Here is an 11,694-nt window from a genome sequence, read left to right as displayed (position 1 = left end):
TTTGTTTTTAAACCTTGGTAAGTCTATAAAATCACAATCTTTTTTCCAATATGATTGATGAAATACATTAATGAATTAATTGTATTCATTTATTGACCAGATAATGTAATTATTTGCAATATAACAAAATGTAGATGATTATTACAAGGTCAACCTCATAAAAGGACAGCTGTGATCCATTTGCAACATAAATGTACTATACAATGCAAAAATATTCAATTGTAAAGTATAATGTTTAATTTTCCTCTCTGCTTTAGAAAAAAAAAATTCAGGAATAAATGGCATAATGTTACTTCAGAGAGCTTTCCAATCAACTGGCTTCTTTCCTGATGCTTTAAGCAAAACGTTAGTTTTAGAGAAGTGCCTACATCCAAAGAAGCCAAAATGTGCTGAGTACGGTGATGGATGTGAAGTCTCTAGGACATGATGACGTTTCTGGAAAAGAAAGAAAAAACAGCCATTCATACATTTCGTTATATTGTATCATAATGTGTTTTAAAGGTGCAATTTAGTCATAAAACTAGCAAAAGTGTCTGGTAACAGTGACATTCTGGTGACCAAAAACTCAATGGCCTTCATGAGACAACTACTCCATGTAAAATAAAACCACTTTAATGTCTCATGAGTGTACATAATTTTTTTACAAACTTTTTAAAAAGTTTAGTTCATCTCTTTATGTGTAAACGTTGTTTAAAAAAAGTGCACTTTTATTCCTGATAAATTTATTGACATTTCATAATTCTGTCTCCATTAACTTACTCTGTCGATCACTCTGCCTTTCCTCTGAGCGTAAGAACCCCAAAGCAGAAAGACCAAGCCATTGAGATTCCTGCTGAGCCACAGGACCACAGCATCTGTGAAGATCTCCCAGCCTTGACCCTCATGAGAGGTGGGTTGATGAGCCCTCACTGTCAACACAGAATTCAGCAGCAGAACACCTGACAATGGAAAGAACATTGACAAATTTTAACTTGTAGCACCTTGTTGGGTTACTCATATACAGGCACATACACAACAGGTCAAAAGTTTAGGGTCAAAAGAAGTCCTTTATACTCAAAGCAGTGCTCTATGCTTGTTTTTTTTTTTTTTTATTAGGAGCACAGTCAAAAATTCAGGATCACCTTCTGATTAATAATATGAGGTGATATTGGACTCCTTAAAGTGATTTACTTGGGCATTTTACTTCGCCATTCATTTTTGCAAGGGAATTTTGTCATCTTTTTATGTCAAGTTCAAAAATGTATAAGGTTTTTCAAATTTCGAATTAAAACAATAGAATAAGAAGAATACGTTACAGATCAAATAAAATCAATATTAACAAAATTAATTTGCAATACAGCAGTAGATTTAAAGGGTTATTTCACCCCAAAATGAAAATTTGGCCATAAATTACTTCCCCTTTAGTCATCCTAGGTGTATATGACTTTCTTCTTTCAGACGAAACCAGTCAGAGTTATTTAAAAATAAGTTTAATAAATAATGCATCCATAAAAAAATTTTCATGGGGCAAACAACAGCTTTCTGTAGCGAATCTTTACGTTTTTGTAAGAAAAATATCCATATTCAAAATGTAATAATCACTTGAATCTAGCTTGCGCTCACATTTGTAAACAAATCAGTTCCAGGAGAGCAGGAAAGCAGGAGACTTTGCTTCCTTTTGTCCTGTTAAAAAACGTTGGTTTTCACGAGACTCACAGGCGCATGCGCAGCGCTGATCTCATACGTCATCCACCCTAGAACTGCTTCTGTGTACAACTGTTTGCACAAGCTACATTAAAGTGATAAATACATTTTGAATATGGATATTTTTCTGCAAAAATGCATCGATTCACAACAGACTGTCTTTGTTCACCCCCCTGAGCCGTTTGAGACATTTTTGTTTTTGTTTTTTTTAATGGATGTGCTTTTTATTAAACTTCTCTTGGACTGAGGCAGTGCAACACCCACTGAGTGGCATCAAACTAAGGAGCCCCACACATGACTTTCAAGAAAAAAAAAAAATTGTGCACATGATTTATTAATTTGTTGAAATGATTAAACTAAAACTGCCAATAGGTGGCGGCAAGTTACTGATTTTATTACTGAATCATTCAGTGCAAACACAAATATGCTAATCGGGACAGTAGCACTGTTGCTCCTAAATATTTTTTCATAGTTGCATGCAGTAGTTTTCGCACTGTGAGCATTTATTTAATCAAAAGTACAATAAATGGATATACTGTGCAATATTATTAAAGTTTAAAATAATTATTTTTTATATATTTTAAAATTACAAATGTTAACATTTTCAGCAGCCATTATTCCAGTTTTCAGTGTCGTGTAATCCTTCGCAAATCATTCAAATATGCTGATTTAAAAACAATGTTAAAAACACTTTAGCCATAGTTTGACAGCTCTTTTTCAAGATTTTTGAAAATTCAAAAGAACAACATTTATTTGAAAGGTTATTTATTGTAAAATTATAAATGTCTTTAAAAATGTATTCATTTCTTTCAAAATAAATAATAAATACATTTTAACTACCCTGTTTAGCCCATTCTGTGAGGTCTCCATGACCTGGATGCCCGAAGCCAACAATATCTTCCTTCAACTCCGCGAATATGTTTTCCAAACTGAAATAAGTGAAGCAGGTCAACATACAGAGTAGTCATTAGAGATGTATTGTAAGATATCACTGTGGAGAGAGTTATTTTCAGTACAATGTGGTACCTAGGAGGAGGAGGTTTAGGCCTCAGCACACTGAAGGCCAAACCATGAGCCTGACCTGGATGGTGATAGGGGTCTTGCCCAAGAATGACCACTTTTACCTGTCAACACAAATACAACCTGTAGTCTATTTAAACGCTATGGCCTTTTCCTTTTTATACTCTCTATTCAGGAACTTACATCTTCAATTGCACACAAAGTTGTGCAATAAAACACCTGCTCAGGGCTGGGATAAACAGTAAAGTTTTTCCTCTCCATTGAAACAAAAGACATGAGCTGAAAAACAACAATACAGGAACACGTTTTTCTTCTTTACATCTTTACATTGTCATTTTGGTGATGTCTCATACTAAGTATCACTTACTTTTGTAAAATAAGGTTTTGTAAATTCAGTCCCGATTTGTCTTCGCCAGCTTTCACCAACGGGTACAGGTACATTTCTGCTGGCCAGTCGTTCCAGTGCGGCGCGTCTGTTCCGCTCTATCTGATGCAGCTGCTCCTCACTGAGCTGCATGCTCTCAACACTAACTTGCTCTTTCCAGCATGCATTGTCATTTAAGCAAATAAATTATAGGAATAGCATACACTTAGATACAGGAGTATTTATGAAATGACTGTATTACAGTAGGTATGGCACACAATGAATGAACAGGAAATGCAGGAAAAGTTTGAATATATTATTTTTTACAATAATTAGCTAAAATAGTCAGATTGTTGAATTTATTCAGACTCTTAACCTACCTTTTGAGGTGTCCGAAGTAAGACAAGTTGTGTAAAGTAAGTCAGTGTTGTTGTTTCTCGGACCCCTTCACAAATACTGCTGCATCACCGTTACTCTGCCATGTCATGCAAATACTATTTCACTCAATAATTTGCAAAACTGAAAGCGAAACTTCAACTCTAAACCATGTTTCCTTAACCATGACTGTAACCGTTAACCAGATACATAACATGATTATATGTTGATTAAATATGACTAAATTTGTAATCTGGTAGTATTTCCTTTGTGAATCTTTTTAGATAGAGCTATTATGTAAAAAGGGTTTTAAAAAACATTATTTAAAAGCATTAACATTTCTAACTTACATTAACATTACAAGGGCAAGGTATTGCTTGGTACAGAAAAATACATTTAATTCACCTGATCCTAGTTTATCCTGTTTGACTTGAAGCCCCTCATTGTCCAGGACAATGTTCCTTTAGGGCCCCTTCCAAGAATGACACATGAACCATAAACATGGCACCTGGTGGCCAAGGTTGGTACTGCATGATAATGTTAAAAGGCCATATATATATATATATATATATATATATATATATATATATATATATATATATATATATATTTGGAATTCATAGAGGAATAGAATTCAAAGATATCATTTTTTCAGACACCTTTAACTGTTTGTTTTCATATTGCGCTTCAGAGCTCCCCTACAGAACTGTGTGTTCATTGATAAAAAAGAATAGTTGTTGAGGGAAATTACAAAAAATATATATTTTCAGTTATATTGCTATTGAAGGTAAGGTTTATTTATTTTTATTTTTTTTTACCATATCTAATCTAGATTTGCGTTATTATTTAGTTATTTGAAAAAAGTAATTTTAATTTTTTTAAGTCATCCTGCTGTTTCCTTATAAGGCTTCCTCGGCTCCCTGGATGAGAATTACAGCCCTAGTTGTTTCATATCACTTCAGTTATCTTTGCTGTTTGGACATAGAATAACTAGTGTGAAGTGTTTATACATCTGAATAACATTTCTGTATGAATAAACATGTTTAAAAATCTGATATATACTGCCACCATGAGAAACGGAACACAAAAAAAGAGTATTTATTTATTAATTCAAAAAAGGATGTAGTGGGAAAATAAATGTCTAGCTAATGAAATCTGATAGTTTCCCCTTTTCTTAACATCCCTAATACAAATTTTCGAATGGTGATAAATATGATTTTATGAATGAATCCCACACATTTCCTCGACCTAGATTTCGTGGGTTTTTTTTTTTTTTTTTTTTTTTGGTTGGTTGGTTGTTTAGGGACAACAGATGCCGTGTGGATTGCACTCTGGAGGACTGTGTGAGGCCAACCCACTCTTACCACCCCTGAGGTTATGTTGATGTAATCAGAGACAAACGCCGGTCTAACTCGTTCTGTAGCCCAGTACACTGTTGTCGTTTAGCGTTCCATTATAGCCCAGTGAAATGAGCGCACTGAAAAGATCGACGCAAGTGCCTTACAAACGCTGGAAAGACACAAATATAAGGTAATATATTTGTGTTTGGTGTTACATTTTAAAATGTGTTTAAAAATGTTGTGGCTGGTAGGTACCATTTCCACTACCGGTCAAAAGTTTGGGATCAGTAAGATTTTTTATGTTTTTAAAGAGGTTTCTTATGCTCATCAAGGCTGTATCTATTTGCTAAAAAAATACATAAAAATATGTAATTTACTGAAATATTATTGCAATTTTCTTTTTTAATATACTTTAAAATATAATTTATTCCTGTGAAGCAAAGTTTTAGTCTGCAAAGTCCAGTCTTCAGTGTCACATGATCCTTCAGAAATCAATGTAATATGCTGATTTATAATCATTGCTGGAAACATTATTTGGGGCCTGTGATACTTTTTTCAGGATTCATTGATAAATAGAAAGTTAAAAAGAACAATGTTTATTTAAAATAGAAATTATGTTTTACAATAAACACTACTATTCAAAAGTTTGGGGTTTCTTTTTTAAAAAATAAATTAATACTTTTATTCATCAAGGATGTGTTGAATGGATAAAAAGTGATAGTAAAGACTTTTATTTTTAGAAAAGATTTCCATTTTGAATAAATGCTGTTCTTTTTAACTTTTTCATTCATCAAAGAACAGTATCATAGGTTCCAAAAAAAAAAAAAAAAAAAAAATATATATATATATATATATATATATATATATATATATATATATATATATTAAACAGCACAACAGTTTCAACACTGATAATAAATCAGAATTAGAATGATTTCTGTAGGATCATGTGACTCTGAAGACTGGAGTAATTAAAAAGTATGCCCTGCATCACAGAAATAAATTATATGTTAATGTATACTAAAATAAAATACCAATATTAGAAATCACAATAATGTTTCACAATATTACTGTTTTTTTCTGTATTTTTGATCAAATAAATACAGCCTTGATAAGAAACTGCATACAAAAAAAAATTAAACATTACAAATTTTAACTGATAACACAATTTTGAATGGCAGTGCACACCTGTGCTGGTGTCTTAGAACTTTTAATGAAGTGAAAACTGAAAACCATAGTCTAGACAAAGGACAACGTTTTAAATTCTGTTTAGTTTGTGAAATGAAAATCCGACTACAATACTTTCAATTGAGTTTAAATATTAATAAGTGTCAGATTTGCACAAAAGCTAATATTTTAATTTTTGTTTAGTTTTGTGACTTCACAGACAGATGATAAAAGCATAACTACTGTTCATGAAGAGCAGCCTGGGAAAAATGAGCCTAGCAATGAAGGAGTTTGCACTATTCTGGAGCAAGATTTGGGGGAGAGCAAGAACAGAAGCTCTGGAACCTCAGGTAGGCATCTATATCCAACATCTACTTTTGTATGAATGTGCAATTTGAACATTTTCTCTTTGTTCTAGTATAGAGTTGAATCTTTATGTATAAAAAAGGGTAATTAACGCCTGTGGTGTATTGTACGTAAGCCATCAGTGCAATTTATTTATGTTCTTTGGTTGTGAAGTCAGTTTAGGATGCTTAAAAAATAATATTGTTCAAGAAATGAAATTATGTACTGGATATCATTAAAGTAAAAATCTGCCTTTTTTGTCTATAGAGCATTACAAAAAGTATGTCTTGATGCTCATAAAAATTAGCCTTCTATATAATAAGGCACAAATATGAAAAAGACATAAGACATGAAGAATAATAGATTGTGGGACTTTTTTACATGGTATCATTGTTGCATTTAAAAAAAAAAATCACTGAAATCTGTTTGTCATATGCTTTCAGAAAATAGATATCAGGTTATCACTTTGTCAACAGAATTAAATTCCTCACAGGCTTGACGTCATGCTTAGTTTAATTCAAACCACAATTCCTTCCTGCATGGCTCAGTCTTGAGGAGATAACTTTAAGGTCTATTTGGTGATTTGTGCATGGCTGTATACAATATCTTCTCATCATTCATTATATATGCATTTCATCAGAAACCTTCACTGTGGAAGAAGCAGTTGAGGCTATTGGTTTTGGAAAGTTTCAGTGGAAGCTGTCTATGCTAACAGGAGTTGCATGGGTAAGAAATTCATTCTTCAATTTGTTTGGTCCATTCACTTTACTTAAAAACTTGTTTCATGAAAACTCAAACTCTTATGTTTCATATTTGCGTGCAAAGATGGCCGATGCTATGGAAATGATGCTCCTTAGTATTGCAACCCCTCAACTGCGCTGTGAGTGGAGGCTCTCCAGCTGGAAAGTGGCATTCATAACAACGGTCAGTATATTCACTGTTAAACACTAACATGGTTAAAGAATTCCTGGGGTTACATTTGGACATAGCTTGCTGAAATATGGTAGAATGTTGATTTTTCACGCTCTGTGTTATTAAGACTATATTAAGATAATATTTAATCTTTTGAATCTTAAATGGATTATTGTAATTTTGTACCTTGTCAGATGGTGTTCATTGGAATGATGATCAGCTCCTCGCTTTGGGGGAACATTTCAGACAAGTACGGCCGGAAAGTGGTATGTTTGGTTTAAACTGAAACGAGCAAATGAATAATGTCAATGCAAGCATTTTTTATGTAACTAAGGACTTAAAGCAGTCATTGTTGCCTCCATCTTTTAGTGTTTAATACTGTGCATGCTGTGGTCATTGCACTATGGGTTTCTCAGTGCTTTCGCACCTACTTACAGCTGGATCTTAATCTTGCGAGGCCTTGTGGGATTTGGCCTAGGAGGAGCCCCTCAGTCGTGAGTTTTACCATCAGTGAAGTGTGACTTTTGGTTTTATAACAAACTCAAAGGTCACATTAAGTGAGGGACATTCTGTAAGAATTCAGTACTTCCTTGTGGTACTTATTTCATGTTCTAAATATTAAAGGAACACTCCACTTTAAAAAAAAAAAAAAGATCATTTTCCAACTCCCCTAGAGTTAAACAGTTGAGTTTTATCATTTTCAAATCAATTCAGCCAATCTCCGGGTCTGGCGGTAGCACTTTTAGCTTAGCTTAGCTTAGCATAGATCATTGAATCGGATTAGCATCTCGCTCAAAAATGACCAAAGAGTTTCTAAATTTTTCCTGTTTAAAACCTGACCCTTCTGTAGTTACACAAGACTGATGGAAAATAAAAATTAAAGATTTTCTAGGCTGATATGGCTAGGAACTATAATCTAATTTATCAAACATACAATTATTTGTATCTGTAGCCTATATACTGGAGTTCAAAAGTTTGGGGTCAGTAAGATGTTTGCAAAAGTAAAAATAATTGCTGTTTTTTAAGCTACACGTATCCCGGTTTCCACAAAAATATAAAGCAGTACAACTTTTTTCAACATTAATTATAATACGAAATGTTTCTTGATGGGCAAATTAGAAAATATGAATGATTTCTGAAGGGTCAAGTGACACTGAAGACTGGAGTAATGGGTGCTGAAAATTCTGCTTTGCCATCACATGAATGAATTAAAGTAAATTATATTAAAATTGAAATATGTTTATTGTAAATTTTATGTCTTTTATATACAGTATTTAATGTATTTTGATCAAATAAATGTAGCCTTGTTGAGCAAAAGAGACCTCTTCAAAACATTGCAACAACCCCATACTTATTTTCATACTATTTGTATATAATATTTTATGATTTATTTTATATTTTATATATTTGTAATATATTTGAATTCCTTCCCTTACAGAGTGACATTATATACTGAATTCCTCCCAGTGAAATCTAGAGGGAAATCCGTAATCCTTTTAGGGGTAATTCAGATATATTTATTCAACTATTACTCACAGTTTTCACTATGCAATTTTGCAGAGATAGTTGATTTTGTAATTTACTGAAGCAATGTATATTAGGTTAAATATAACATAAACATGCCTTGATGATAATTAATTTAAAATAAAAAATGAAATCTTCTGTTCTTTATAGGTGTTTTGGGGCTTGGGTGCTGTATTTGAAGTGTTACTGGCTATGGTGGTCATGCCCACATTAGGCTGGAAATGGCTGCTAGCTTTCTCCACCCTTCCTCTAGTTGTCTTTGCTGCCTCCTGCTGTGTATGTATGGCTGTAACAATATTTAAACTGTTACTAGACACAAGGCTCATGATTAGGCACCTTAAATTCAGATAGAATCCATATTAATTCTACTGTCTGATTGTGAATTGTGGACATTTGTCTGCAGTGGTTACCCGAGAGTGCTAGATTTGATGTACTGAGAGGCAGAGAAGACAAGGCCCTGGACACTTTGAAATGTATAGCAGCAGCTAATGGGAGCTCTGTGCCTACTGGAAGACTTATAGCCAACACACAGGTACTGTATGTGGGGCTACCAGTACTAAACCTTTTCTCAAAATCTCCCCCTCACACATTACTGAAGAATTTCTCATTAACTAGAGAAGTGAATGATTGTGTTTATGTGTTCTAGACTGATCGTGGGAGGATTAGAGATCTTTTTATTCCAGAATACCGAAAAACAACACTCTTAGTCTGGTTTATCTGGTATGCAGATTGTTCAAAATGGTCAAATCCTTCCATATAAAATAAAATATAAAACTAAAAACTCACCTACTTTGTTTGTTTTACACACACACAGGTTTTGTAATGCTTTTTCATATTATGGTCTTGTGCTGCTGACCACTGAGCTGTTCCAAGCAGGATCTGCATGTAGTGGTGGGTGGTTTGCAAGTATTTTTTTGACCAAGATCATCATAAAATGTGCACAAACTAGATTTTGACACACTTTTGTATTTAACTTATACTACAACAACAAATTGTAACTATACAACTGTTCAAAAGTTTGGTGTCGGTAAGATTTTGCATGTTTTTGAAAGAAGTCTCTTATACTCACCGAGGCTGAATTTATTTGTTGAAAAAATATAGTGAAAACAGTAATATTGTGAAATTTATTATTTAATTTAAAATAACACTTTTCTATTTTAATATACTTTAAAGTGTAATTCATTCCGGTGATGTCAAAGCTATTTCCAGCAAATTTATATATATATATATATATATATATATATATATATATATATATATATATATATACATATAAAATTTCATTTTTTTTCAAGATTCTGTTGATGAAACAAATCCTTTACTGTCACTTTGGACTAATGACCCGAAACTTTTGAAGATTAGTGTAACATTTTCTGTGGTCATCATAGAAAGTTATATCTTTTTAGTATAGCTAGCACATGCAACAGGTTTTGAATAGTAATGACCGTCATTTCTTTAATAAATGTCTCATACAATTTAAACACGTTAAGCACAATGTGTTGTACATTTCCATAATTCTAGCCTCCGACAAATCAAATATGGAACCTCTATGCAGTTTGGAGTGCAGTTATCTGACATTTCAAGATTATGTGGACCTTTTGTGGACCACCTTCGCAGAATTTCCAGGTCACGTGACACCTTAACTCATTCTCTCCTCTCATGTTTTTAGTTAATCAACTTAAATGCAAACATTGTTATATAATCTACAAATAAACTAATAATAGTCAACTTTGCAATCTGTGTCTTGATGTCAGAATAGGTATTCTGTTGACCGTGTGGATGATTGATCGAATTGGCAGGAGAAAAAGCATGGCAGTTTGTTTTTTAATGTTCTCTGTGTCGATTTTGCCACTGTATGCCTGCACACAAAGGTACATTGATAAAGTCATGAAACATTTGTATAGATTCTAATTAGGATGCAAAAATAAACTTTGTAATTGCAAAAGTAATAAAAAGAAGGGCCTAAATATTTTTAAGCCACTGTAAATTACATGTTTTACTTTACTATTTCCAGGACACTTCTCATATTCTTTATTTTCATTGCTCGAGCCTGTATAACAGGGGGCTGGCAGGTTGCATATGTTTATACACCTGAGGTGAGGCTTCATTGTAAAGTGCATAATTATGCTTAGTAGAATTTTCATTTAGAATGCTATTTCCTTTATTTCTTGTCTTGGCCTCCTCAGGTTTTCCCCACAGCAACCAGAGCTATTGGTATTGGTACAGGCAGTGGGATGGCTCGTGTTGGAGCTCTCATCACACCATTTTTTGCTCAGGTAAAGCATTCCTCTGGTTTCATAAGAAGATGAAGGTGTAATGAACATGTTCTGATGCTTTCCTGTATGTGCGTTTGTGGCTGTCCCCCTTCAGGTCCTTTTGAAGTCATCCGTTTACCTGACTCTGTCTGTGTATTTAATATGTTGCTTGCTTGGCACAGTGGCATCCTGGTTTTTGCCCATGGAAACAACAGGGCGGAGCCTTCAGGAATCAACGCAAAGCACCATGGAACAAAAAAACATAGAGAGGCCGCATGGCTCTGAAACAACCGAGTCTTCCAGCAATACTTGTCCTTAACAGCATATGGAAAACTGAATATGTGAAACCTAAGGATTAATAGTGGAAAAGACCATAATGTATAATTTTGCCATGGATTAAATGTTATGTAAATTCATTATAAATTCAAGATTTTTAAATAAATGTTAATTCATTTCTACGTATATATTATGCTAAAAAAATCTTAAATCTGTTGTGTGGCACTCCTTAAGATTTAATTCTGTGCTTTATTTTCTCACAATTTCCATACACCAACAGACTTTAGTTGTGATACAGCAGCCATGTTTTGCTACTTGCTGATTGACTGCAGGAGGTGGGACATTTTTGTTCTAGAGAGAATTTGATTGGGCAAATATTTGTGTGGTGCAAGATGAGTCATCAATATTTTCAGTATTTTTTATTTAGATTTTT

The 11,694-nt window shown here is 33.4% G+C and overlaps 2 protein-coding genes across 4 annotated transcripts; one reads left to right on the top strand and one right to left on the bottom strand.

Annotated features, from left to right (window-relative positions):
* Nucleotides 1–71: 71 nt before the first annotated feature.
* On the bottom strand, nucleotides 72–3,926 carry ungb (uracil DNA glycosylase b). Of its 2 annotated transcripts, XM_026211479.1 has the most exons (8): nucleotides 3,848–3,926; nucleotides 3,448–3,542; nucleotides 3,071–3,240; nucleotides 2,887–2,982; nucleotides 2,710–2,807; nucleotides 2,524–2,612; nucleotides 760–938; nucleotides 72–435 (listed from the first exon to the last, which is right to left on the bottom strand). In XM_026211479.1, the coding sequence occupies exons 3-8, from the start codon at nucleotides 3,218–3,220 to the stop codon at nucleotides 295–297; spliced, it is 753 nt and encodes a 250-aa protein (XP_026067264.1). In that variant the 5' UTR covers nucleotides 3,221–3,240; nucleotides 3,448–3,542; nucleotides 3,848–3,926; the 3' UTR covers nucleotides 72–294. The 2 variants fall into 2 exon arrangements, with proteins under 2 accessions (XP_026067264.1, XP_026067263.1); XM_026211478.1 differs by lacking the exon at nucleotides 3,848–3,926 and having other exon boundaries at nucleotides 3,448–3,639.
* On the top strand, nucleotides 801–11,449 carry svopb (SV2 related protein b). Of its 2 annotated transcripts, XM_026211476.1 has the most exons (17): nucleotides 801–889; nucleotides 4,746–4,972; nucleotides 6,154–6,299; nucleotides 6,935–7,020; nucleotides 7,120–7,218; nucleotides 7,401–7,472; nucleotides 7,576–7,700; nucleotides 8,645–8,708; nucleotides 8,881–9,006; nucleotides 9,134–9,262; nucleotides 9,377–9,450; nucleotides 9,545–9,621; nucleotides 10,252–10,356; nucleotides 10,490–10,601; nucleotides 10,745–10,826; nucleotides 10,917–11,006; nucleotides 11,101–11,449. In XM_026211476.1, exons 2-17 carry the CDS (start codon nucleotides 4,911–4,913, stop codon nucleotides 11,302–11,304), a joined length of 1,653 nt encoding a protein of 550 aa, XP_026067261.1. In that variant the 5' UTR covers nucleotides 801–889; nucleotides 4,746–4,910; the 3' UTR covers nucleotides 11,305–11,449. The 2 variants fall into 2 exon arrangements, with proteins under 2 accessions (XP_026067261.1, XP_026067262.1); XM_026211477.1 differs by lacking the exons at nucleotides 10,745–10,826; nucleotides 10,917–11,006; nucleotides 11,101–11,449 and having other exon boundaries at nucleotides 10,485–10,601.
* The last annotated feature ends 245 nt before the right edge of the window (nucleotides 11,450–11,694 follow it).

This window comes from Carassius auratus, chromosome 30 (genome assembly GCF_003368295.1).
Source record: "Carassius auratus strain Wakin chromosome 30, ASM336829v1, whole genome shotgun sequence".
In the NCBI taxonomy this organism is placed as follows: Eukaryota; Metazoa; Chordata; class Actinopteri; order Cypriniformes; family Cyprinidae; genus Carassius; species Carassius auratus.
This window is presented reverse-complemented; position numbering and strand designations above follow the sequence as displayed.